The sequence below is a fragment of the Serinus canaria genome, chromosome 25 (genome assembly GCF_022539315.1).
Source record: "Serinus canaria isolate serCan28SL12 chromosome 25, serCan2020, whole genome shotgun sequence".
NCBI classification, from domain to species: domain Eukaryota; kingdom Metazoa; phylum Chordata; class Aves; order Passeriformes; family Fringillidae; genus Serinus; species Serinus canaria.
The window spans coordinates 7,579,542-7,606,258 of NC_066338.1; the positions used below are offsets into that span (position 1 = coordinate 7,579,542).

Below are 26,717 nucleotides of genomic sequence, written 5' to 3' on the forward strand. Positions count from 1 at the left end.
TGTTAATCGTGTTAGTTTTGATCTCTGTAAGGTTTTATCCGTCTTTATTCCTTTTATCCTTCCCCTCACTTGTCCTTTTGTCACACACACACACAGGGACAGTTCCCGGTTCATTTCTGGTTTGATTGCCTGGATAGTGTTTGGTTTTGTTGTTACTTTGTTTTCCTGGTGTGCCTGAAGTGTCCCGTCAAGAGCAGAGTCACTCTTGCTGAGGAACTTTGTGGTGCTGTCACACCACAAAGTGTGCTTAATATTAAATCTGGTTTTTGCTACTCCCTTGCTGGGGATTTTTTTCAGCACTCTCAAGCCCTTGTTCATAACAGGGTGGAGGAGCCCTGGCCCAGGCTCTGGCCCTGGGGGACACGGGGACACTGCTGGTGTGTCACTGTCCCCCTGTCCCACCCCCATGGCCCCGGGCCCCCATCCCCGTGTCAGGCTCTGGGGTCGATCTCGTGGAACATCCTCTGGGGGAGGCTGCGGCACCGGGGGCGGGGGGACCTGGGGGGACAGGGGACCCTGCTGGGCACGAGCAGGGTTGGACTGCTCTGGGGGGAACTGTGAGGGGGGACAGGGCAGAGTGACCTCCCCAGTGACCTCACACAGCCCCTGTGATGTCACAGCTCTCTATGATGCCACACAGCCCTTTTGCGATATCACACAGCCATCTGTGATGTCACGGCCCACTCTGGGACATCACGCAGCACTCTTGTGATGTCACAGGGTGCACTCTTTTGATGTAACTTTGGAATGTCATGCAGCTGCACTGTGATGTCATAGAAGACACTGGGATGTCAGAAAGTCACCATGTGATGTCACAGTCTGTTCTGGGATGTCACAGTCTTCTCTATGATGTTACACAGCCACCCAGTGATGTCACAACCCACTCTCTGATGCCACAGAGCCACTCTCTATGATGGCAGAATCTGCTCTATGGCCTCATACCTTACTCTGTGACATCACAGCCAGCTCTGTGATGTCACAGGACAGTGATCACACAAAACCCTCTCTGTGATGTCATACTGCCACTCTGTAATGTCATAGCACACAATTTGACATCACAGTGTTGGCTTTCTCTGGGGGGAACTGTGACGGGGGCCGCGACAGAGTGACCTCACACAGCTCCTGTGATGTCACGCGGGCCCTGTGATGTCACCGAGCCAATTCTATGACATCACCCTATGATGTCATACAACATTGATGTGATGTCACAGAATAATGTAATGTCACAAAGTCATCCTGTGATGTCACAATCTGTACTGTGATGTCACAGCCTACTCTATGATGCTACACAGCCACCAAGTGATGTCACAACCCACTCTCTGACATCACTGAGGCTCCATGTATGATGACAGAGTCTTCTCTGTGGCCTCACATCCTACTCTGTGATGTCACATCCAGCTCTGTGATGTCACAATCCCCTCAGTGATGTCAGAGAACCCTCAAGAATTCAGTCACATTCAAACACTGAAGTTCTTGTACATTGAAGAGATCCCTGTCAGGGACATGAATGAGAAAGTGTCCCCAAGTTCCAGGTAAAGCAGAACACTGGAGGCAGTGATGACAGGTGGGGACAAGCAAGGCAAAGGTGTCTCTGGTTCTGAGCACACCTGGATGTGTTTCAGGAATGCAAAGGGCCAAGGCCTGAGCCCCAGCCCCTGGCAAGGCAAATCCTGTCCCTCCCTCAGTGCTCAGGGCTCTTCCCAGGATGGGCACTGGCATGTGGGGATGGACAATGCCAAGGGCAGGACCATGGGGCAGCCCCTGCCAGGCTGCTGAGCAGGGACAAGGAGGCAATGAGGCCCCAGGGCTGCCAGGGTCACTTGTCCCCTCGTGGCCTCAGGCCCAGGGCCAGCAGCCATGGCCAAAGTGCTGCCCAAGTTGGCTCTGTCAGGGCCTTGCAGCTGCTGCCCATCCCTGTGCCCTGTGCAGCCCAGGCTGTGCTACGGTGTCCCTGCCCTGGCCTCTGTCCCTGCAGGCTGTGCTCATCCCCCGGCTGCCCCACCTGGCTGGCCCCTTCCTTTGCTGACAGCTCTGCCTCCTGCCTGCCTCTGCCTGCCCACACAAAGCCTTGGGCTGCTCCAGGCTCCTTCTGGGGACGTGCTGCACCACAGTCCTGCCCTGGCAGGGAAATTCCTTTCTCCTGGTGTCCACTCCGGGCTTCCCTGGGCTTCCCAGCTGCCCTTGGTATTAATTTTTTCTTTCTGTGGCTGTTCTCTACCATTGTAAAAGGATCCACCATCTCTGAAAGTACCCTTTAATCCCTCCCAGGGGTCTCCTCTGCTGTCCTCAGTCTCCACCTCACTGAGCTCCTGTGTCCCTATGGAGTGGTCAAGTGCCTGAGGCCAAGAGCACCTGGACAAGAGGGACAGTTCTTTTCTATAGGAGGGAAACCACAGAACCCCAGGGTTTGAAGGCAGATGAGAAGCAGTCACCAGAGGCCAAGGCAAGCCAGACTGTCTGTCCTTGCAGGTTTTGTCTGAAGGCATCCCTTGGATATATGTGGAGTTTTGGAGATGGAATTCCATTTCAGCCATGGGTTCCTGGACTGGAATGACAGTTCTCCATAGAAAGGAAAGGGTGGAGCCCCAGTGTTTCAAAGGCTGCTCAGAGGCAGCCCCAAGGAGGCCAAGGCCGGGCAGACCTGTTGTCAGGGAGGAATCCTTGGATAGACAGAATTTGGGAGGCCAAACCCCACTTTTGTCTCTGGGCATCTGGACAAGAAGGACAGTTCTTTTCCATAGGAAGGAAAGTACACAGCCCCAGTGTTTCAAAGGCAGATGAGAGCTGGCCCTTAGGGAGCCAAGGGAACCTGGACAGTCCTGGCAGCTTTTGTCTGGGAGCTGTCCTTGGATATAAGGAATTTCAGAGGCTGATTCTCAATTTTGCCATGGTTGCCTTGACTTGAAAGATGTTTCTTTCCATGAGAACAAAAGCACAGGGACCCAGTGTTTTGAAGATAGATGAGAGGTGATCCCCAGGAGGCCAAGGCCAGCACAGAGTGAGTTGTGTGAGGTCACAGATTGGGCTATGACATCACAGAGTTTGTTGTATGAGGTCATGGAGCATCTACAGCATCATAGAGGGCATTCTGTGACATTACAGAGCAGGCTGTTAGGTCAAAGTGTGTGCTGTGAAATTAGAGTGGCAGTATGACATCACAGAGAGGGTTTTGTGACATCACTGAGGGGGTTTTGGAATCACACAGATGTCTGTGAAATCATAGGGTAGAATGAGGGCCCATAGAGAGGACTCTGCCATCATAGTGTGACATCAGAGAGGGGGTTGTGACATCACTGGGTGGCTGTGTAACATCATAGATCAGTCTGTGACATCACAGAACAGAGTGTGACTTTCTGACACCACAGAATCTTCTGTGAAATCACAGTGCAGCTGCATGACATTCCAGGGTGACATCCCAGAGTTGGCTGTGTGACATCACAAGGGTGCGGTGTGACGTCCCAGAGTGGGCTGTGACATCACAAGAAGGCTCTGTGACATCACAGGGGCTCTGTGACATCACAGATGGCAGTGTGACATCACAGGAGCTGTGTGAGGTCACTGGGGAGGTCACTCTGCCCAGACCCCCCCTCACAGCCCCCCCAGAGCAGTCCAACCCTGCTCGTGCCCAGCAGGGTCCCCTGTCCCCCCGGGTCCCCCCGCCCCCGGTGCCGCAGCCTCCCCCAGAGGATGTTCCACGAGATCGACCCCAGAGCCTGACACGGGGACGGGGGGCCGGGGCCATGGGGGTGGGACAGGGGGACAGGGACCCCTCAGCAGTGTCCCTGCATTCTCCAGGGCCAGGGCCTGGGCCAGGGCTCCTTCACCGTGATACAAACGAGGGCTTGAGAGCACTGAAAAAATCCCCAGCAAGGGATCAGCAAAAACCAGATTTAATATTAAGGGACAGCAGCACAAAGTTCCTTGGCAAGAGTCACTCTGCCCCTGACTGGACACTTCAGGCTCACCAGGGAAACAAAGCAACAACAAGACCAAACAGAATCCAGGCAATCAAACCAGAAATGAGACGAGAATGAAGGCTTTTCTTCTTCTGGATAGGAACTGTCCTTTGTCCAGGTGCCCATGAAATTTGGGTTCTACCTCCAACACTGCCTGTTGTGACAGACTGGAGGAGATTGTTGGCTCAAAGCATTTGTTGTGCAGGGGAGGAAGGGGCAGGTCCAGCCCAGCCCTGCCCTGGAACCCCAGCCCTGCCCTGCCCTGGAACCCCAATCCCCCCAGAGCCTCTATCCCAGCCCAGCAGTGTCTGCCAGTCCCTGGCACAGCACAGGCAATGCTCCAAAGCCACCTCTGGAGCCCCAGCCCAGCTCCTGAGGGACCAAATGAGCCCAAGTCCCACCTGGGGGAAGGGCCCAGGAAGACCAAGGGCTATTGAAGGCTGGCCACAAGGGAAGCATGTGTCTTCACCCTTCTTTCTCTTGGAATTTCCATCTGAGCAGTGCTGGAATCCAGGAGTTGGTAGCAGTGTGTGCTTGTCTCTATCTATTTTGTCTTTCTTTCTGTGTCTTCTTTTTCAAATTGTCGCTCCCTAAAAATTTTGATCAAATTTAAAATTGAACTGACTTTGAGTCTGCAAAGATGAATGGGCTAAGGGAAAACTTTGAGAAGTGTTTTTGTTGATTGAATGCTATACTAAACCTTTTGCTAAAATTTTTCTGATTTTCTGAAATTGCCTATTAAGTCTGTTATGTTTTTTGAGCTCCTGAGAACATCTTTATGGTTTTCTCCAGGGAGTCCAACTCAGAGTACACAAACAATTGTAATTCCTTTTAAATGGCTCGTCTTGAGAGAATTGTTTTGGGTGATGGGAGTCAGGGCTTGTCTGTCCTGCTTGGCCCAGCCCAGGCAGGGCTTTCCCAGCCCCATTCCACACTCCATTTCCCAGCTGGAGCCCCTGGTGCCTCTGAGTTGTGCTGCCCCAGCCCCAGGGATGCTCTCCTTGTCTGCCCATTCCCCCAGGGGCTCTGGGCAGGGATGGCCTCAGTGGGGGCTGCTGACATCCTCAGCACCTTGGGGGCTGCTGCTGAATTTCACTGCTCCAGAGCCTTGTTCAGCCTTCAGCTCTTCAGTGCAGGAATTCAGTCTCCCAGGGCTCATTAGCATTCAGAACACCTTAACAAGCCAAGCCTCTGGGGATAATTTGATTTTAATTTTCAAATCCTTTGTGGTTAATTACAGAGATTTCAGTAGCGTATTCAAAGTGAATATATTCTATTTGAAAAGACAGTGAGAAAACATTTTTTAGGTCCTCTTTAGGTTTTTTTCCTGTTATTTCATGAAATTTCCACTTTGACATTGAATCCAAGTACCTCCTCATGCAGTTTGAATAGATATGAAAATCATGACCCTTCATGGCTGACAATCAATCCGACTCTGTCCATACCCCCACCATTTCCCCCATCCAAGCCCTGGCACTCAGAGCAGCTGAGGAATGGAGTCACATCCAGAGCTGTCCCCAGGGCTCAGGATTTGGGTCTGGTCAGTTCAATCTCTTTATTGCTGATCTGGACGAGGCCATCGAGGGCAGCCTCAGTCAGTTCCCAGGTGAGCCCAAGCTGGGTGGGAGTGTGGCTGTGCTGGAGGGCAGGAAGCTCTGCAGAGGGATCTGGACAGGCTGGAGCCGTGGGCCCAGGACAATTGGATGAGGTTCACCAAGGTCAAGGGCTGGGTCCTGCCCTGGGCTCACAACCACCCCAAATCCCTGGCTGTGCCCTGCCCCTGATCCCCACAGCCTGTCCTGTTTCCTTCATCCCTGCATTGCCAGGCACTTTCTGGGACAAGGGGGCTCTGCTCTGGCTATGGAGGGAGGTGCAAGTGCAGCCACTGGAGTGGGAACCACAACTCATCAGGTTTGTGGGGGTCAGGAACTGGTGAGACTCAGAGGCACAGAAAGTTTCTCTTCATGACTAACAGACCACGGTTGAACAGGACACAATTTAATAACTGATACAAGAACTTTATTGTTTCTTCCCTGAGCTATGTGCAATGTCCCAGCAGTGTCTGATGAGGCCACCATCCACAAGTGATTTCCATAGTAAAATTAATTTCAGACAAAAGGGGTTGTGTGGTAGATATAAACACAATTAAGTTCTTGTATCAGGAAGCTCATCCGGAGTGGGGGCAAAACAGCTCAAACAATTCCTGATTTGCAAAGCTGTCAGTGGTGGATGGAGAAGGGAGGTCAGGCTACTCTTGGTGTTGAGGAAATGCTGAAACCAGCCTGACTCATTTCACCTCCTCCTGTCCTGGCTGCTCTCCCCTCTTTCCCCTTCCACCCATTGGTTTTTGTCTCCCACCAGGCCCCCTGGGGAAGGGGCTGGCTCTGTGTTCTCCATCACCTCCTGGCTGGCACTGCCAGGCTGGGATGAGGAGCCCCTCAGCCTTCCCTGCTCTGGGCTGGACAAGCCCAGCTCCTTCAGCCTCTGCTCACAGCCCAAGGGCTCCAGCCCCACCTTGGAGGCCCTTCCCAGACCTGCTCCAGCTGCCAGACATATTTCCTGCCCTGGGGAACCCCAACCAGGTCACAGTGACCTGGATAATCCACGTCCTTGATGTCCTGGTCACACAGCCCTGGCCCCTTGTCCCCATGTCAGGCTCTGGGGTGGATCCTGTGGAACATCCTTTGGTGGAGGCTGTGGCTCCAGGTGGGCCGGGGGGATACCAGGGGACAGGGACCCCACTGGGCATGAACAGCCTTGGACTTGTTGGGAGAGACTGTGAGGGGGAGCTGGGGTGGAGTGACCAACCCAGTGACCTCACACAGCCCTGCTGGGATGTCACACAGCCCCTCTGGGATGTCACAGCCTGCTCTGTGGTGTTCACAGCCCATTCTCTAATGTCACCCTGCTGGTCTCTGAGTCACAGCCCACTCTGTGATATCATGGTCTGCTCTGGAACGTCAGACCTCTGCCCAGTGATTTCAGAGTTGTATCTAAGGTGTCACAGACGCAGTCTGTGATGTAGCTGTTCGATAACCTCACATACCTCACTCTGTGATGTCATAGCCCACTCTGTGACCTCATGTTACCAGATGAGAAATTGTCTACACCAGGTGAGCTCACACCTGGAGCTTGCTCTCCAAAACCCCAGGCCTATGGAAAGCACACCATGCTCATTGTGTGAGAAGGGGAACTGGAAGTTCACCAGCCTCAGTGTCCTGCCAGCTCAGCCAGGCCCACTGGGACATTGGGCTCCACGACCACCAGGGACCACCAGAGAGACCCCCGGGACAGAAGAGCCTGGGTAAAGGGGAGGAGAAATCTGTTAATGATTTTGGGGAAATGATTATCATATGTGGGTTTAGTCCAGGACAATCAATGAATATGTTTGCAAAATAGAGAAAATAAACAGAAACCTTCCTGTACTCAGCATGCACAGCTTTGGGAGGAGCTGTCCCCCGTGCATCCAGCTGAATAAAGAATGCTGCTTCTTCATGCTGCATTGGGGTTAAGGAGTTTTCTGTTTAACTGAATTTTTGGTAGCACTCCCACTCCCAAGGGAAGCTCTGTCTCCTGCTGTTCACAGACAGAGAAGGGCTGGTGGCAGATGTGGGGCTTGGAGGCTGCCTGGGGCACAGTGACCATGAAATAATCAAGTTTTCAATATTCTGTGAAAGAAGGAGGGACAGCAACAAAACTTCTACACTGGAATTAGGAAGGGCAGACTTTGGTCTATTTAGGATGCTGATTTGGGGAGTACCAAATCAGGTACTGATTTTTTAAAGGGAAACAGCCCTTAAAAACAAAGGGGTCCAGGAAGGATGGACACACTTCAAGAAAGTAATCTTTAGGGGGAAGGAGCAGCCTGTTCCAGTGTGGCAAGAGATGAGCTAGTGAGGAAAATGACTGTACTGGCTGCCCATGGAGCTTTTGAGGGAACTCAGGGAGGAAAAGGACCAGAAACTCAGGAAGTGTTTAAGGATATCCTTAGATTATACAGAAAGAAAATTTGAGAGATAAAACCTCAATTAGAACTTAACCTGGGAGCTTTTGTTTAAAAATAAAAAAAAGTTTGTATTAAAAAAATATGGGAAAAGGTGTGAGAAGGAGAATGTGTACTCTTCTTTGGATGCAGTGGAAAATAGAGGAACTAAAGTCAAGGAAATGTCGGATTGATTTAACACCTCAATCACACCAAATTTTTTGCCTCAATTTTCAATATTGGGACTGGTTGTCCTCAGGACAAGTGTTCCCCTTAGCAAGTAGATGGGCACAGGGAGCAGAACAGCCCCCTGGAATCCAGCAGGAAGCAGCTGGTGACCTGCTGAGCCACTCAGATGCTCACAGGTGTATGGGATCAGACGGGATTCATCCCAGGGGGATGAGGGAGCTGGTGGATGAGCTCCCCAAGTTGCTCTCCATCATTTACCATCAGTCCTGGCTCAGCAGGGAGGTCCCAGAAGACTGGAGGTGCCAGTGTGAGCCCATCCCCAAGAAGGGCTGGCAGGAGGATCTGGGGAACTCCAGGCCTGTCAGCCTGACCTGGGTGCCTGGCAAGGTTATGGAACAGATCACCTTGAGTGCCATCCCAGGGCACCCACAGGATGGCCGAGGGATCAGAGCCAGCCAGCGTGGATTTAGGGGTGGCAGGTCCTGCCTGACCAACCTGGTCTCCCTTTATGACCAGGTGACCAACCTGTGGATGCAGGAAATGCTGTGGATTTTGTGTGCCTGGACTTCAGCAAAGCCTTTGACACTGTCTCTGACAGCATTCCCTGGAAAAGCTGCAGCCCACGGCTTGGGCAGGTTCCCTCCCCGCTCTGTGATTTAAGAACCGGCTGGAGGCTGGGTCCAGAGAGTGGTGGGGATGGTGCTGCACCCAGCTGGTGTCCAGGCACTGGTGCTGTCCCCCAGGGATCTGTGTTGGGCCCAGTCCTGTTTAATATCTTCACTGATGATTTGGCTGAGGGGATCGAGTCCACCATTCACAAATTGCAGATGACACCAGGCTGGGTGTGAGTGTGGATGTGCTGGAGGGCAGGACAAGCAGACACAGCCTTAAGCTGCACCAGGGGAGGTTTGGGCTGGACAATAGGAGGAAGTTCTTCACAGAAAGGGTGAGTGGGCATTGGAATGGGCTGGCCAGGGGAGAGGTGGTGGAGTCACTGTCCCTCTCCAGTGGCACTTAGTGGTATGGTCTGGGTGACAAGGCAGTATTGGGGCATTGGTTGGACTTGATAATCTCAAAGGTCTTTTCCAGCCTATTTGATTCTGTCATTCTCTGATGATTGGGACACTCTGGTGAAGCCAGGGGCCATTGTGACACAGTAGGGCTAAGAGGACCACGGTGACACTGTGCAGCCCCATAGAACCAGGGGTGGATGGTGATGCTCTGGACCCAAATGGAACCAGGGTGTGCACCGTGACACTGGGTCCTTGTGGAACCACAGAAGCCATTGTGACACTGAAGGATCCTGTTTAACCAAGGGGCCACTGTGACACGATGGGGCCTCAAGGGATCTGGAAGAATGTTGTGACACTGTGTGACTTTGTGGAAACAAGGAGTCCATTGTGACACTGAGGGGACTTGTGGAACCGCAGAGTCCATGGTGACAGTGTGGGACCTCATGTGACCATAGGGCCATTGTGACATCCTGGGGGACCATGGAACCAAGGGGCCACAGTGAAACTGCAGCACCAATGAGAACATTGTGACACTGTGAAGCCCATGGAACCAAGGAGACCAGGGTGACAGTGCAGGGCCTGGTGTGACCAAGAGGCCATTGTGACACTGAGGGGCCCCATGGAACCAAGGACATCTTTGCAGATGACACAAAGCTAGGTATGAGTGTGGATCTGCTGGAGGGAATGAGGCCTCTGCACAGGGACCTGGAAAGGCTGGATCCAGGTGATGAATCCAAAAAGGTGAGGTTTAACAAGTCCAAGAGCCAGGCCCTGCAATTTGGCCCCAGTACTACAGGCTGGGGACAGAGTGGCTGGACAGACCCCAGGGAGTAAGGGACCTGCAGGGACTGATGGACAGCAGGTCAGACATGAGCCAGCAGTGTGCCCAGGGGACCAAGAAGGCCAATGGCTCCTGGCCTGGATCAGCAATGGTGTGGCCAGCAGGACCAGAATTGCTCTGCCAGCACTGACCTGCCCTCAGCTCTGCACACAGACATTGCTGCTGCAGCTCCAGAGAAGGCAACAAAAAGGCATCTCTGCAGAAAACTTTGCTGGGAGATCCTTTAGTTCCTTTAAAGCCACCAAGAGTGCAGCCCCTCATTGACAGAGTCTGTGGCCACAGGGAAGGTAGAGAGAAAGAAAATGAGAAATGGCACAAACAATGACCTTTCTGGACAAGACTAAAAAAGTTAAACAAAGAAAAAGAACCTCCAAAATGAAAACAAGAAATAGTATCAAAGATGACTTTTATTACAAGTGATTTGCAGACACTGGCCAGCAGTTTAATGTTTCTGAAGCCATGCAGTCATCAGTCTCCACACTGCAGCCTTGAGCTCCTGGTTCCTCAGGCTGTAGATGAGGGGGTTCAGGGCTGGAGGCACCACCGAGTACAGAACTGACACTGACAGATCCAGGGATGGGGAGGAGATGGAGGGGGGCTTCAGGTGAGCAAATATGACAGTGCATAGGAACAGGGAAACCACGGCCAGGTGAGGGAGGCAGGTGGAAAAGGCTTTGTGCTGTCCCTGCTCAGAGGAGATCCTCAGCACAGCCCTGAAGATCTGCACATAGGAGAAAACAATGAACACAAAAGAGCCAAATGCTAAACAGGCACTAATGGCAATGAACCCAAGTTCCCTGAGGATAGAGTGTGAACAGGAGAGCTTGAGGATCTGTGGAATTTCACAAAAGAACTGGCCTAGGGCATTGCCATGGCAAAGGGGCAGGGAAAATGTCCGGGCTGTGTGCAGCAGAGCAGTGAGAAAGGCACTGGCCCAGGCAGCTGCTGCCATGTGGGCACAAGCTCTGCTGCCCAGGAGGGTCCCGTAGTGCAGGGGTTTGCAGATGGACACGTAGCGGTCGTAGCACATGATGGTCAGGAGATAGTATGCAGCTCCAATGAAGAACAGGATGAAAAAGAGCTGTGCAGCACATCCTGTGTAGGAGATGTTCCTGGTGTCCCAGAGGGAATTGTGCATGGCTTTGGGGACAGTGGTGCAGATGGAGCCCAGGTCAGCGAGGGCCAGGTTGAGCAGGAAGAAGAACATGGGCGTGTGCAGGTGGTGGCCGCAGGCTACGGCGCTGATGATGAGGCCGTTGCCCAGGAGGGCAGCCAGGGAGATGGCCAGCAAGAGGCAGAAGTGCAGGAGCTGCAGCTGCCGCGTGTCTGCCAGTGCCAGCAGGAGGAAGTGGTTGATGGAGCTGCTGTTGGACATTTGCTGCGGCTGCACATGGGGACCTGTTCATGGAGAAAAGTACAGTGAAGTGTTAGAGGAGATACAGTAAGGAAAATCAAAGCCATTTCCAATGCCCCCTCCTGTGTAACACAGATGGACATGCTCTTGTGTTCAAGTGCTCTTGCGTTTTTTAGAGGTCCCGCATATCTTTGCTGGTGTTCTTGGATATGAGAAACCCTCAGCATTTCTGCTGCACTCAGGGAGAACAGAGCAAGTTCTGTGAGGCAAAGTGATGAGTGGGGAGTGGAGGGAGATGGTCTGTCATTCTGACCTGTTCAGAGTTTTTCTATGTTTTATCCTTTCTCAGGTCGAGGTTGATCACCTACCCATGCTTCACCTAAAATGTCACCAGGTACGACTGAGAGCAGATGGATCCACCCCAGCCCAGCTCCACATTTCTGGACAAGGACTTGCTTTGATCATTTCACCAACCCCACAGCATTTTTAGTGTCACAACACCTCTGCCTTTCCCCATCAATCTTATAACACAGAGATGCTCTAGGACAGGTCTGCGCCCTGGATTGAAGCTCCCAGCTTGGACTGAATTGTTAGGGAGAATTCCAAGTGTCCTTATGATGGCATTGAATGAAGGGAAAGGCAGCTCCTTCCCTGGCTGCACTGACAGCATTGCCAGGAGCCGGGCACTGGGGACAGCATCACCCTGAGCCAGCTGTGCCCCCTGCCAGAGCCCCCAGGGCCGGGCAGCTGCTCCCAGCCCTGTGCCCTGCAGAGGGAACTGGGCCCGGGGCTGCAGAGCTGCCCCACGGCTCTGCTGCAGCTCTGCCTGCACAGGAGGGGCTGCACACCTTGGAGCCCCAGCCCTGAGGGCAGAGGCTTGGCTGGGGGCACAGGAGGGAGGGGGCTTGTTCAGAGGGAGGGGCTGCACTGGAGGGGCTCCTGTGGAGATCTCTAAACTCTCCCTGCCACAGCAGTTCTGGGCTTTGTTTTCTCTCATTGCCTGATCTTCTCTCTGCTTCCTGGAGATTTTCTTCCTGCAGGTGATTCCCTGTGCCTGACCTCTCCCTGCCAGCACTCACAGACCCCAAATCTTTGTGCACTCTCCTTGTCCCTACAGAACCCTGATTGATTGCAGGGCACTGGCTGGGGGCAGGTTCTGTTTGCAGCTTGGAGAAAGGACAGCTCAGACTGAGCCCGATGGGTCCAGCAAAGCTGATGCGGGTGCTGTCCATGGGCAGAGTGGTTGAAAGCACATTAGTGATCTCCTGTGAACCTATTGATCACTTAAAGTAAAAGTTCAGATGTCTCAGGAACTTGACAAAATTAACGACTAAAAATTCATACTACCTACAATATTTATCCCTCCCTCCTTGTATTCTTCAATAGTAGGAAACAGAATACAAAGTCTTAGGACATTTCCACATTTTTGCCAAAAAACCTTTCTTGGAAATATTCTATGACTGATCAGAATCCCTCAGCATGTCAGAGCTCCATGAGCATTTCACCTCCCCTGCACCAGAAATACCCAGAATTGTACTCACAGAGTCTGAAGGCATTGGGATGTTCCAGCTTTAGGAGATGGCTCCAGGAGCTGCAGCTGCATTGTCCTGCAGCCAGAGGTTCCTGTGCCAAGGGCTGGCAGGGATTGTGCCCCAGGCACTTCTCAGCATCTTCCCAGCCCTGACTGATTGAAGCTCTCTGTGCCTCTGTGCTGTGCCCAGGGTGGCTGCAGGCAGTGCCCCAGCCCTGCTGGGCTGGCAGAAGAGCTGCTCATCAAGACAAATGTGCTTTTGAAGCTCTTCTTGGCTTTTTAGGAGCCCAGTCCTGCTCAGCAGCACAGACACAGCCCAAGGATTTTAATGAGCCTCTGGGGCTTTGTGCTCAGGCCCTGAACATCAGTCCCTGAGAGGGGGCTGAAGAAACCTCTCCAGAACTCCAAGTCAGAATCCAACTCCAAAGTTTCTTTCACTTTTAATGGGTCCCACTGAGGGACACCACTGAGAAAGTGTCCCCAGGCCCCAGGCAGAGCAGAGAACTGGAGACAGTGATGACAGGTAGGGACAAAGAGAAGCCAAGTCTTGGTGCCCTGGGCCACAGCAGGGTCTGTGCCACCAAGGGCTGGGAGGAGACACCTTGTCCTGAGGCACTGGGGCCTCCTGGCACAGCCCCAGCCAGGCTGGGCACTGTCAGCCCCTTGTCCTGCCCTCAGCATCCCCCCCTAGCCCACATCCCAGTGGCCTCAAGGATCTGCTGGAAGGAGTCCCTGGGGAGCCTTGCTCAGCAATGGCCCTGGGGGCTCCTCAATGCTCACAGATTTTTTTCAAAGGACTTTGGGTTTGGCTTTTGCCTTGGAGTCTCTGAGAGGTTTGTGCAATCATGGCCTCCAATTATCTGCTATAATTAGTCCCTGGAGAGGCTTTGTCAGTAACAACACTCAGTGGGGCTCATTAATGCTTCAAGGTACTTCAGTTATTTTAAGGTACTTGGTGTTTCCCTTTTGATACAGACTCTGGGAGAGGTTTGTGCAATCATGGCCCCAATTATCTGCTGTAACAAGTCCCTTGAGAGCTTTGTACTGATGCTAAGTGGGGCTCAATAATACTTTGAAGTACTAAAGGTGTTTAAGGTACTTTGAATTTTCCTTACCTCAAATAGGTTTCTGAGAGGTTTTTATGCCATCCTGGCCTCCAATTCTCTCCACCAAGGAGTCCATGATGAGCCTGTGTTGGGGATGGACATCAGTGGGACCCATTCATGCTTTGAGACCCTTTGGGGTTTTCTTTTCACTTTGACTCCTGAAAAGGTTTGTGCAATCTCCTCTCAGGCCCTGAGGTTCCAGGGCTCAGCTCCAAATGCACCACAGGGCTCATTAGGATCAGTCAAGTCCTGACAAACCATGGCTCTGCCTTGATCTCCTTCTGCTCTGGAGCAGTTCATCAGAAAGTTTTCCTGCTGCACTTATGGTGAAATATTTCAAAGTTCTTCTAATAAGGCCACATTCCTATTTTAAAGGGTGTCTTTTATTACTGTTCTCTTAGAGCAGACATGATTGCAGCATTCTGTGATCGATACTGATCTTGGGAATCTCCTGAGGAGGTCTGGCCTGCTCAGAAAAGCTGTGCCTTGAGCTCTGACCCAGTGTGGACAACCTTGGTCTGCATTTCCCACCCCCATCCTTTCTCTCCTTACTCACCTGAGACCAGCTTTGCTCTGAGAACTGACTACAAAGCCAAAGATGGTTTTCTTGCAATTTTTTTTTTTTAAAGCAATCTAAAACTTCTGAGCTTCCACATTGGAAGCAGACACCCTCCTCACGTGTGTACCAAGCCCAAGCTGTCTCCAATGAGGTTCCCTTTCCGTAAGGCAGAATTGTGCAAGGAATGTTTTAGACACACTGGAAGTTCTACAATGAACCCAAATCCAGAGTTGGCTCAGTGCAGAATGAGATGATCTCCTGAAGGACAGATCAGCTTTGGCCTCGTTGAAGCTCAAACCTCCAAGTTGGGAGGTGTGTAAGTGACCCAAGAGCGATGGGAAGGGAAATGCAGAGAGCCCTGGAAGTGCTTCTGTGCAGACAGGCTGTGGGGCAGGGCACTGCAGACCTGCCCTGGGCCAGCTGTGAGGGTGGATCATCATCCCAGCCTGCACTGGGCCATTGCCAGGGACTGTTGCCATGGACACTGCACTGACCGCACTGCTGGGTTTGGCTGCCATGGCAACCCTCATCAGTTCAGGTTTCCTTGGAAACCACCCCAAGGAGCCATTTCTGCAGCCAGGTTCCATGGCCACTTGCCTGCAGAGCTGTTGCTGTCCTGGGCTGCCATGGCAACGTCAGGACAAAGTGGGGCCAGGGCTGTTCCAGGTACAATTGCAGATACACTCCTTGGTGCTACCAGGTGCCATGGCAACGGCTACAGGGACCCATTCCTTAGTTTGGTGCCACGGCAACCAAGGCCTGGACTCGTTGTGATGGTTGGTTGCTGGGCTTGTATGGCCGCTACGTGTTCTGTTGTTCTGAGGTGATTACAGACCTCAATCATCTGCAGGAGTGTGGGTTCCAGCTCTGGTGGAAGGGCATGCAGCACTTTCTTACATTCCGGGTTGGTATTGGCTACCCCCAATGATTTTGTAATTAATTTTGAGTCTTTTAATCCCAGACTTGTTTCTCTAGTGCATGTTTAAGACAATCAATAAATTTCATGTAGGACTCTCCAGGTTCTTGTCTTATGTTTACATAGTCCAAATCGGGGGTGCTACCATCCAGTACCTGGATTAAAGCTTTCCAAGCCATCTCTTTTATATCATCCAATACTTTTCTAGGGATACCTGCTGCTTGATCATCTGGCAGGCTGTGTTGTCCTTCACCAGCTAGATGGTTAATTGTCAATTCCACCCTTTCCTCATTTTTAGCATAGTCTGCTATTAATTCCCCTTCCCATAGAGTGTATTCTATAGGTGATAACATGGTCATATTCTATAGGTGATAATATGGTCATAATATATTTTAAATCATAGGGGGTTAAGACCTGTGCTGTAAACATGGCCCTCATTAGCCCGTTAAAATAAGGTGAGTCCCTTCCATGGTCTTTATCTGCCCTACACAGCTCCTTGATTTCCCCATAAACCAATGGCTGATACCTGGGATTCTGCCCCCTTCTTTCATAACATACCAGGGCTATGAGGAATTTCAAGACTATTTGCCAGTCTTCTTCCTTAACTGCCTAATTCCAGATTCTTTCCCAGGGATCTCCTGTGGTTGAGGGGTGAGGTGGCTCTGGGGAGTCCAAGCTGTCTTCTATGGAGGAATAATATCTTGGAGCAGAAACATTCAGATTAGAAATAGTGTCACAGCTGGGCTAAGTATCTTTGACCATGGGGGTTCTATTGTTCCTGGAGGGTAAGGCAGAGGGTGCTGCCATTTTGCCAGCTGTTGGGGAGGAAAGGCCTTGATTTAGGATGGCAGACTTCCAGGTTGGCCTTCTGGAGGCATGGCCCAGGGTGGAGGTGGAATGATTGACAGTGGGGGTGTGACCCGCAGTTGTGGGGGTGGAGTCTGGAGGTTTGTTCAGGGTGGAAGAGAAGGTTGTGGCAGCAGGAAGTGGAGGAGCCAAGATGGAGGGAGGATGGTCTGGCTCAGAGGCATCTGGAAAATTTTTAGTGATGCACCTCACAATGTATTTTAATTTACTCTTTGAAGATATTTGGTCATGATCAGTGAGAATTAACTTAAAGCATGCATATAAAAGCGTTCCTACTTTGCACATCCAGCTGCCCATTTTTCTCTTTCTCTGCCTTAGGTGGAACAGCCACAGAACACCCCAAATCAAATATGGGATGTGGATGAATATTATAAAAACACAGTGTCAAAAAGGGCAATAATTGTCCTGTGTTTCCCCAAACCCACCTGCAGGTGAAACTGTTGTTGTCCCTGCAGATCCTGGCTGAGGTTGGTTGATGCAACAATGAATTTGCCGGCCCAGGACAATCCAAAATCCCGGGGAGCACTGGCCTATCCATCAGCTAACCCCAGATGACATGACTGAATGTCAGGGTCCCAGTTTGGGCACCAAATGTCGCAATGCAGTGGCTGCTACAAATCTTTCTGGTTCCCCGACTTCAGGGCGAGGGTGGCAAATATGAAAAGGAGCAGATGTTGGGGAAGATGAAACAGGAAAGCCTTATAAATATGATTGCCTGGCAAAAGCTTTTGAGAATATGGAAACTATAAGTGAGATTGAAATGCAAGCAAGCTTTGAGATACCAAGTCTTAGTTACTGAACAACTGGAAAACAATGGTATGGCCGGCTGAACGTTGTCGCTACTGGACACGAAAGAAACAGACACACACCTTGCTCTGAAGAGAAGAGCAAAAAGAGAAAGTTTATTTCTGACTCCAATATTTATAGTTTCCCAAAAGTGACAGTGGATTGGAGGGTGACAATGCCACCTCTCCAAGACTACTGGACAAACTAACAGTCCATCAAGTTTCTCCTCCTCTATAAAGGAATGCCAAACAACGTGTTATCTACAGAAAGTGTGTGAGAAAGTTCTCCACAAAGAAGTAAACATCAGAAGGCTTAGGAAATATTAGAAAATCAGAGCGACAGAACGTAATCACCTTTTCATTAAACAATAGCCTCTGCTTTCAGACAGGTCCAAGGGTAAGAGCAGACCCTACTAGCTTGGCAGAAGGGGTCCAAAGAGGAGTTTTTAGGGCTTCAAATGTAACACAGTATGGTGATGTAATGATTCTTATATAGGCTGTATGTAAATGCTATAGGATTTGTATCTTGTACTAGATTGGTTAGTGAGAATTAGAATATTCAACACAGAAGAAGACTTATTGTATTGCAACGGGAACCTTGGTCTCTCTCTCTCTCATCCCCTTTACCACGCTGTCCTGGTTTGAGAGGAAGTGAGTTTTTGGGATGCCGTGGTCAAACCAATGGGCGTTCAGATTTGAATATTGGCATCTGGTGTGGCCACTGAGGACGTGGATACAACTCTAAAAACACAGAGGGTTTAAAAGCTGAGAACTCCCAGGAGGAAGCTCTCTTGGGTTCTGTCTGTGAAAGGGAACAGACCTGCCCTGCCCAGCTGCAGGCTGGGTGGGTGAGGAGAATCCATGCAGCCGGGTGAGGTAGGCTGGGCCTTGGATAGAGAAGGGAGGTGAAGGTCCCTGCAGGATGGAAGGGTGGAGGAGCACTGAGAGACATTGGGCAGCCCCCTCTGGGAGAGAGAGAGCCTGTGCCTGCGCTTGTGCCACCTTGAAATTTGATAGCACTGGCCTGGCTGAGAAGGAGAAGGCGGATGGAGGGGGGGGGGGGGGGGGCGGGCAGCGAGGAGGTTCCCAGTAGGGCCAATTCTGGACAGAATTGGGAATCCAGTGGGAATTCTGGACAGGCAGAGTCTGGGATTTTAACCCTTTTCTTGGATGATGGAAACTTTACAAATGCTGATCCTCCTGCAGCTGAATGAGGAGATGGATAGAGATGGAATAGCAGGAAATGGGCAAGTGTGATGCAGGTTTGTGCAAGTGAAAGATGTCTGAGAGAAGTTGAGAAGAATCTTAGGTGGGAGGAGATGATAGAGTGGCCTTTGGCTGGACTTTTCTTGTATAGCCATGGACAGAACCATTTTTCTGTGACAGAGACTGCATTTAGGTGGAGGCAATGACTTGGAGCCAAGAGAGATCAGTGTTTTTATGTGAAGGAGTGGAGTGAACAGAGACAAAGGGTGAGGAGGGTGGTGGTGCCCTTGATCTTCAAGAAAGGAGAAGATCTCTGTTCTTGAGACCCCTCGGCCTCAGGGGGTGAAATTTGGGGGGAGAGAGGTGTCCCAAAAGTGAAAGACTGTGCTCTTTTTGGAACTGGGCAAAGCACCCTTAAAAGGAAAACCCCAGAAGCATCTCTGGTCCACGTGCAGTGGTGAGATCACTGGGCATGGAAGGAAGAAGTCACAATGGCAAATGTTCTCTGGGCAGTGCCACGTGTGACATGGAAACACAAGAGGTTTCAACTCTGTTTTTTGGGGAAGCCCATGGTGCAAGAGGGACTCCTCTCTCCTTGATGAACTGAGAATTGATTATCTGAAGGGTGGTGCTGGACTCAGAGTTAGTGATCTGAGGGGTGGTAACTTAATTGAGAATCCAAGGTTTTGTCTTATTGTGATGTGTTGGAAATTTGGTGGGGAGGAGGAGCAATGTTTTTGGAAGATTTTCATTCTGAGTTCTGTGTGTTTCTTTTTACATGTAGTTGTAGGTTAAAGAAGGTTTATTTTCTTCCTTTTCTTCCTAAGTTGGAGCTTGCTTTGCTTTATTCCTGGTCACATCTCACAGTAGACACCAGGGAGAATTTTTGCCAGAGATAGTCGATCACCTGACCCATTAGGTAGATGTGGTACCCACTGTGAAAGCCAATGCCAGTGTAGTGAGTAAAACACTTCTAGAATCAATCATTCCCCAATGTGTGATGGCAAACAAGATTGATTCAGACTGGGGAACTCATTTCACAGCGAAGATATTTCAGAAAGTTCTTCAGGCCCTGGGAGTAAAATTGGAATTACACACTCCATGGCATCCACAGAGTTCTGGTCAGGTTGAGAGAATGAATCAAACTCTGAAAAGAGCTCTAGTTAAGCTGATGATGCAAACCGAAATGTCATGGATAAAAGGTCCCCCTTTGGCCTTATTAAGAATTAGAATACAACCCCACTCAGATCTGGGGGTGTCACCCTATGAAATGATGTTTGGGTTGCCCTTCCTGACCTCACCCCAGAGGGTTGCCACCTATGAGGAAGGGGAAGCCAATGCCAAGAAATCAGTTATGTCTATAGCACAAACCTTAGAAGGGCTGACACATAAAGGAGCAATTACTCAGACTACCACCCTGCATTTAAGAATCCATAATATTAATCCTGGGGATTGGGTGATGATCAAGTCATGGAGAGATCAGCCTCTGACTCCTCGGTGGGAAGGTCCCTTCCAGGTACTGCTCACCACCGAACCGGCCGTGCGAACTGCAGAGCGGGGATGGACTCATGGCAACAGAGCCAAAGGCCCAGTAGAAGAACCCAAAGAGGGACTAAAACATCCAGGCTGGGTGAAACATGATTGAGTCTCCAGCAGAGAGTTAAAGACAACCAGAAAAAAGCCAAGATGCCCAAAAAGTAGAGTCAAGCTTCCACCAACCAGCTTGAGAACTGTCTTCCTGTTTTAATGGGTGAGAATTACCAGCATCTGTTGAGGGTAAGTACACAAGGGACTGTAAAAGGTAATGGGACAGCTTCTTTAAGAAAATAAGACAAAGGTAGCCGGGCAAGACCGGGTTGGCCCCTTTGTTTGCTACCAAGGAGGCTCCATAGCCCTGCTGTGGGTAGCAACCCCGTAGGCATGGTAAGGTAAGGACAAAAGGCCATACCAGACCTCTGTCATTTCTCAGTTGTCTTTAAATTCAACAGGGACTAGAGGGTAAGATGTCTAGTCCCTGTTGGATTAAAAGTTGTCCTCTGTACTCACCCCTAAGATACACTGACTATGGGTAGCAGCCACACAGGCACGGTGTGGCTGTTACCCATAGTCAGTGTATCTTAGGGATACACTGACTATGGGTAGTGGGGTAGGTGGGAGTCAAAGCCATACTGGACCTCTGTGATGCCCTTTTGTCCATTCCAAATAAGTGTGTCTAAGGAAAACCTGAGATTTTTTTTTCCTGTTCCCGCTGTCCTTGCTCACATCAACAGATGCTGGTATGATGCATTCAACAAAGAGAAAAAGTTTTGAATTATTGTTTGAGCAAAATGACTTACAGAAAAAGAAAGGCGGAGTTTGTTATAGATGAGTAATCCTATGGTTGACTCTCAATATTAAATGTATGTTGAGATAAGGCACGAAATGATGACACAGACACTGCTGCTCTCGAGGGGAACAAAAAAAGAGGACCTTTATTTTCTGACTCCAACATTTATAGTTTTCCAAAGGTGACAGTAGATTGGAGGGTGACAGTGCCACCTCTCCAATGCCACTGGACAGACCAAGGGTCCATCAATTCTCTCCACCTCCATGAAAGAATGCAAAACATAGGTTATTTACAGAATTGTGTGTGAGAAAGTTTGTTGAGAGAATATAAACATCAGAAGGCTTTATAAAGTTTTACAAAATCAGGGCGACAAATGTATGTTCAGAGAAGTTTTGTAGATGTATAGTTATCATTCCCGTCCCCTTGCATTGTTCTCACAGTATGGCCTCAGTAGTCGGGGCATTTGGGAGGGTTGGCTTGTTACTATGGCAGCACCTGACCTCCAATCAAGGTGTAGGAAAGTGATTTCCACCACTGGACAGAGAAGAAGGAGTCGATTGACAAAGCTTTGGGAGGGGCTAGAGGTATAAAAGTCAGAACATCCATATTGTAGATAAGAAGATGGTGACTGATTGCTTTGCTCCTGGTGCTGTGTTCTTTTCTTTATTCAGTCTCCTGTTGTATTTTGATATGGTCTTAATAAAGCATTTGAATTTTTGAAAGTAAGAATCATTTCTCACATGGGGTTGGGGAATGTGGGGCAAGGTTGTCCAAACGGGGTGAGCTCCAAGGTACAACTTCTCTGACCTAGCCAGACCTCCTTAGGAGAGACCCTGGATGAATATCAATCACAGCATGCTGCAATCAGCTCTTGTATAATAGGAAGAACACTGAAAGACACCCTTTAAGAGGGGAATACATATTTCTTAGAAGCTCTTTGAAATATTTCTCCATAACTCTAAAGGAAATGTTCTTGATGAACTGCATGAGAGCAGGGGGAAATCAAGGCAGAGCCATGGTTTGTCAGGACTTGCCTGATCCTAATGAGCCCCGTGGAGCATTTGGAGCTGAGCCCTGGAACCTCAGGGCCTGAGAGGAGATTGCACAAACCTTTCCAGAAGTCAGAGTCAGAAGAAACACCCAAAGTGTCTCAAGGCATGAATGGGTCTCACGGAGGTCCATCCCCAACACAGCCTCCTCATGGACTCTTGGAAGAGAGAACTGGAAGCCAGGATGGCCTCCAGATATTCAGTGTGGAAAGGAAAATCCAAAGTATCTTAAAAAACCTTGAGTATCTCAAAGCATTAATGAGCCCCACTGAGTGTCAGTACAAAGCTCTCAAGGGACTCATTAAAGCAGATAATTGGGGCCATGATTGTACAGAGCTCTCACAGAGTCTGTATCAAAAGGGAAACACCAAGTACCTTAAAATAACTGAAGTACCTTGAAGCATTAATGAGCCCACTGGGTGTTGTTACTGACAAAGCCTCTCCAGGGACTAATTACAGCAGATAATTGGAGGTCATGATTGCACAAACCTCTCAGAGAGTCCAAGGCAAAAGCAAAAGCCGAAGTCCTTTGAAAAACTTGAAGTCTCTAGAAGCATGAAGGAGCCCCCAGGGCCATTGCTGAGCAAGGCTCCCCAGGGACTCCTTCCAGCAGATCCTTGAGGCCACTGGGATGTGGGCTAGGGGGGGATGCTGAGGGCAGGACAAGGGGCTGACAGTGCCCAGCCTGGCTGGGGCTGTGCCAGGAGGCCCCAATGACTCAGGAAAAGGTGTCTCCTCCCAGCCCTTGGTGGCACAGACCCTGCTGTGCCCCAGGGCACCAAGACTTGGCTTCTCTTTGTCCCCTCCTGTCATCACTGCCTCCAGTTTTCTGCTCTGCCTGGGGCCTGGGGACACTTTCTCAGTGGTGTCCCTCAGTGGGACCCATTAAAAGTGAAAGAAACTTTGGAGTTGGATTCTGACTTGGAGTTCTGGAGAGATTTCTTCAGCTCCCTCTCAGGGACTGATGTTCAGGGCCTGAGCACAAAGCCCCAGAGGCTCATTAAAGTCCTTGTGCTGTTGCCGTGCTGATGAGCTGGGCTGGGCTCCTGGCACAGAGGCAGCTCCTGGTAACCAAGCAGAGCTTCAAAAGCACATTTCTCTTGATGAGGAGCTTTTCTCCCAGCCCAGCAGGGCTGGGGCACTGCCGGCAGCCACCCTGGGCACAGCACAGAGGCACAGAGAGCTTCAATCAGTCAGGGCTGGGAAGGTGCTGAGAAGTGCCTGGGGCACAATCACTGCCAGCCCTTGGTACAGGAACCTCTGGCTGCAGGACAATGCAGCTGCAGCTCCTGGAGCCATCTCCTAAAGCTGGAACATCCCAATGCCTGCAGACTCTGTGAGTACATTCTCTGATTGTCTCTTGTGCAGAGCAGCCAGGGGTGCCCAGGGCTGTCCTGCAGAGCAGGGTCCTGCAGCCCAGGGCGCTGTGCTGGGGCAGGGACTCTGCTGCCTGCCAAGGACAGCTCTCAGCCAGCCCTGGCAGCTGCTCCCAGATCTAGAGGGGGGACAAGATCTTGGTGGGAGGAGACAGCTTGTAAGGCTTGGAAGTGTTGTCCTTGTGTGGTGAGGATGTTGCATTGTTCAGGACTTCTCCCAGCATGACATTTAACAGCAGAACATTTCCGAGTAGATTATACAGGAAGCACAGGGAGGCAGGGGCTGCATGAAAGGAAAACTCATCCTTTTTAAATCTACTGCTCAGGGTATCCTGGTTAGGAAATTACATATAGAAATTCATCTCTCAATTCAGGCTGAGAAAAATAAACTGAATTTCTGTAAGACCTTAATAAAGCAGGCTGTGAATTAAATAAGCACAGGGTCCCTTAGAGGCAGCATCAGTGTTGCTTTTCCAGCCTTTTCAGGGTTCCTCTGACCTTGCCATCAGAGCCTGCAGAGCCAGAGCTGCCCCTGGGCAGTGCCAGAGCTGTGAGGGGTCTGCAGGGCAGAGCTGAGCCCCCAAGGCTGGGCAGGGCTCTGGCAGCTCTGGCAGGGCCCAGCCCTGGGCACAGGGAAGCAGCTGCTGGCAGGGACAGCTCCAGGCAACAGAGCCCTGGGCAGGCAGTGGGGGGAAAGTGTCCCCAGGCTGTGCTGGGATATTTTAAGTCCTCTCCAAGCCCAACTAATCGATGGTTACTTTTTTTACAGATCCCCATGCCAAGACAGTGCAAATGTCCAACAGCAGCTCCATCAGCCACTTCCTCCTGCTGGCACTGGCAGACACGCGGCAGCTGCAGCTCCTGCACTTCTGCCTCTTGCTGGCCATCTCCCTGCCTGCCCTCCTGGGCAACGGCCTCATCATCAGCGCCGTAGCCTGCGGCCACCACCTGCACACGCCCATGTTCTTCTTCCTGCTCAACCTGGCCCTCACTGACCTGGGCTCCATCTGCACCACTGTCCCCAAAGCCATGCACAATTCCCTCTGGGACACCAGGACCATCTCCTACACAGGATGTGCTGCACAGCTCTTTTTCTTCCTATTCTTCCTCTCAGCAGAGTTTTGCCTCCTGACCATCATGTGCTACGACCGCTACGTGTCCATCTGCAAACCCCTGCACTACGGGACCCTCCTGGGCAGCAGAGCTTGTGCCCACATGGCAGCAGCTGCCTGGACCAGTGGCTTTTTCAATGCTCTCATGCACACAGCCCAAACTTTTTCCCTGCCCCTGTGCCATGGCAATGCCCTGGGCCAGTTCTTCTGTGAAATCCCACAGATCCTCAAGCTCTCCTGCTTAGACTCCAGCTCCATCAGGGAAGTTGGGCTCATTGCTGTCAGTGCTTGTTTAGCAATTGGTTGTTTTGTGTTCATTGTTTTCTCTTATGTGCAGATCTTCAGGGCTGTACTGAGGATCCCCTCTGAGCAGGGACGGCACAAAGCCTTTTCCACCTGCCTCCCTCACCTGGCTGTGATCTCCCTTTTTCTCAGCACGGGCATGTTTGTTCAGCTGAAGCCCCCCTCCATCTCCTCCCCATCCCTGGATCTGGCCCTGTCAGTTCTGTACTCGCTGGTGCCTCCAGCCCTGAACCCCCTCATCTACAGCCTGAGGAACCAGGAGCTCAAGGCTGCACTGTGGAGACTGATGACTGCATGGTTTAAGGAACATTAAACTGCGGCCAATTTCTGCAAATCACTTGTAATAAATGTCATCTTTGATACTTTTTGTTGGTTTGGTTGTGGTGGTATTTTTTTCTTTGTTTTAGGCATTCATATTGTCCACAAAAGAAAGCAACACTTTGTACCATTTTGCACTTTGTTTCTCTCCAACTTCCCTGTGCCCAAAGACTGTTTCAATAAGGGGCTGCGCTCTCGTTGCCTTTAAAGGAACTAAACAATCTCCCAGCAAAATTTTCTGCAGAGATCCCCATTTGTTGCCTTCTCTGGAGCTGCAGCAGCAATGTCTGTGTGCAGAGCTGGGGGCAGATCAGAGCTGGCACAACAGCTGTGCCCATCAGCAGCAGCACTTGGTGTTGCCAGTGCTGCTCCCGTGGCCCTGCCCCGCTGCCCTGGTGGCCCTGGTGTTGCTGTAGGGCCTGAGTGCTCTCGGGGCCGGGCACAGTCCTGGGGGTGGCAGTGCCAGGGCTGCAGCAGGGACAGGCCATGGGCACTGCTGGGGCAGCGCTGACGCCTCAGGCCAGGCCCTGGGGGCTCCAGGCTCCTTGCCCAGGCTCTCTCAAGAACACACCCAGGCCAGTGCTGAGCACAGAAAACCCCCGTGGGCAGCCCCAGGGTGGCCATGGGCAGGCTGGGGGCAAACAGCATGGCTGGTGCTCTGCAAGGGCTCTGGGGGAGATGGGAAGGAGCAGCAGAGCAGGGGCTGATCCATCCCCAGTGCTCTGGACAGCCCAGGGCAGCGTCCCAGAGCATCCTCAAGGAGCTGCCAACAACATCCCCCCTCTGCAGCCCTGGCCTCTCCCCCAGCTCACACAGGTGCCCCATCCTTGCAGGCACAGACACGGCAGCACTGGCTCAGGAGCCCCTGTTTGCATTGCACAGAGCAGGGGGAGCACCCCCATGCTGTTGGTGTGGGGACATGAACCTGAGGGAGCACAAATGCCATCAGCCCCTGGGGCCAGCAAGGGCTGGGGGACATCAGGGAAACCACTCAGCTTTGTCCTGGCCTCTGCAGTCAGCCAGAAAGTTTGTTCCCATCAGCTGGGAGTTTCCTACCCCTCTGCAGATGCTGTTTATCGGATCGAGGGCTGCCTGACAGCTACCCCCAAACTGTCCTGAACATTTCCTTTGCTTCATCTTTGCTTTCTTTACACTTCCTGCTACAAATTTCCTATTATTGCCCACCCCTGTTCCTTCCTGTGCAAACAGCCCATCCCTGTTTGCCCTTTCCTCTCTGGCCCCACTCCCCATTGCAGTTCCTGACTTGGCACCATGGGAATGTCCCTTGGGGAGCAGGATCATCCTACAAGTGCTGCAGGAATTGTCTGCAGGCTTCTGCAGTGCCTCCTCCTGCTCTCCCTTGCCAGAGGCACCACAGGCCAGGGGGGCACATCTGGGCTGCTGTGTCTGCCTCTGGGGCTCCCTGCTCTGGGCAATGAGGAGGAGCTGCAGAGGCTCTGCAGGACTGACAGGATGGGCTTTGGGGCTGGCAGGAGAAGCTGAGGGACCTGGGCTGCTGGAGCTTCTGGAGAGGAGGCCCAGGGCTCATCCTGCAACTGCTCCAAGGGTGGTTTCAGAGAATCCCAGAATCAGCAGAGTTGGAAAATACTTTGGAGATCATCAAGTCCAACCTGTGCCCTGACACTGCCTTGTCTCCCCTGAGCCTCCTCTTCTCCAGGATAAACAACCCCAGCTCCCTCAGCCGCTCCTAACAGGACTTGTGTTCCAGACCTCTCCCCAGCCTTGTTGCCCTTCCCTGGACACGCTCCAGCCCCTGCATGTCCTTCCTAAACTGGGGGCCCAGAACTGGACACAGCACTCAAGGTGCTACCCAACTTGAGCTGAGCACAGGGGAAAATCTGTTAAACCACAGCTTTTTAGATTTGGCCCCTGGATACAGCTTGTCCAGGGTCCTGTGCAGAGCCCTC

At 51.3% G+C, this 26,717-nt stretch overlaps 2 protein-coding genes across 2 annotated transcripts; one reads left to right on the forward strand and one right to left on the reverse strand.

Moving 5' to 3' along the window:
- Nucleotides 1-10,423: 10,423 nt before the first annotated feature.
- LOC103824874 (olfactory receptor 14A16-like) lies at nt 10,424-11,356 on the reverse strand. The gene has a single exon (XM_030237615.2). It carries the CDS (start codon nt 11,354-11,356, stop codon nt 10,424-10,426), a length of 933 nt encoding a protein of 310 aa, XP_030093475.2.
- Nucleotides 11,357-23,840: 12,484 nt separating this feature from the next.
- Nucleotides 23,841-24,784, forward strand: LOC108964114 (olfactory receptor 14J1). The gene has a single exon (XM_018925904.3). The coding sequence runs from the start codon at nt 23,849-23,851 to the stop codon at nt 24,782-24,784; it is 936 nt and encodes a 311-aa protein (XP_018781449.3). The 5' UTR covers nt 23,841-23,848.
- Nucleotides 24,785-26,717: the final 1,933 nt, after the last annotated feature.

Coding starts and splice junctions, on each gene's coding strand:
- LOC103824874 (XM_030237615.2), bottom strand. CDS start 11,356: ATGTCCAACAGCAGCTCCATCAACCACTTCCTCCTGCTGGCACTGGCA.
- LOC108964114 (XM_018925904.3), top strand. CDS start 23,849: ATGTCCAACAGCAGCTCCATCAGCCACTTCCTCCTGCTGGCACTGGCA.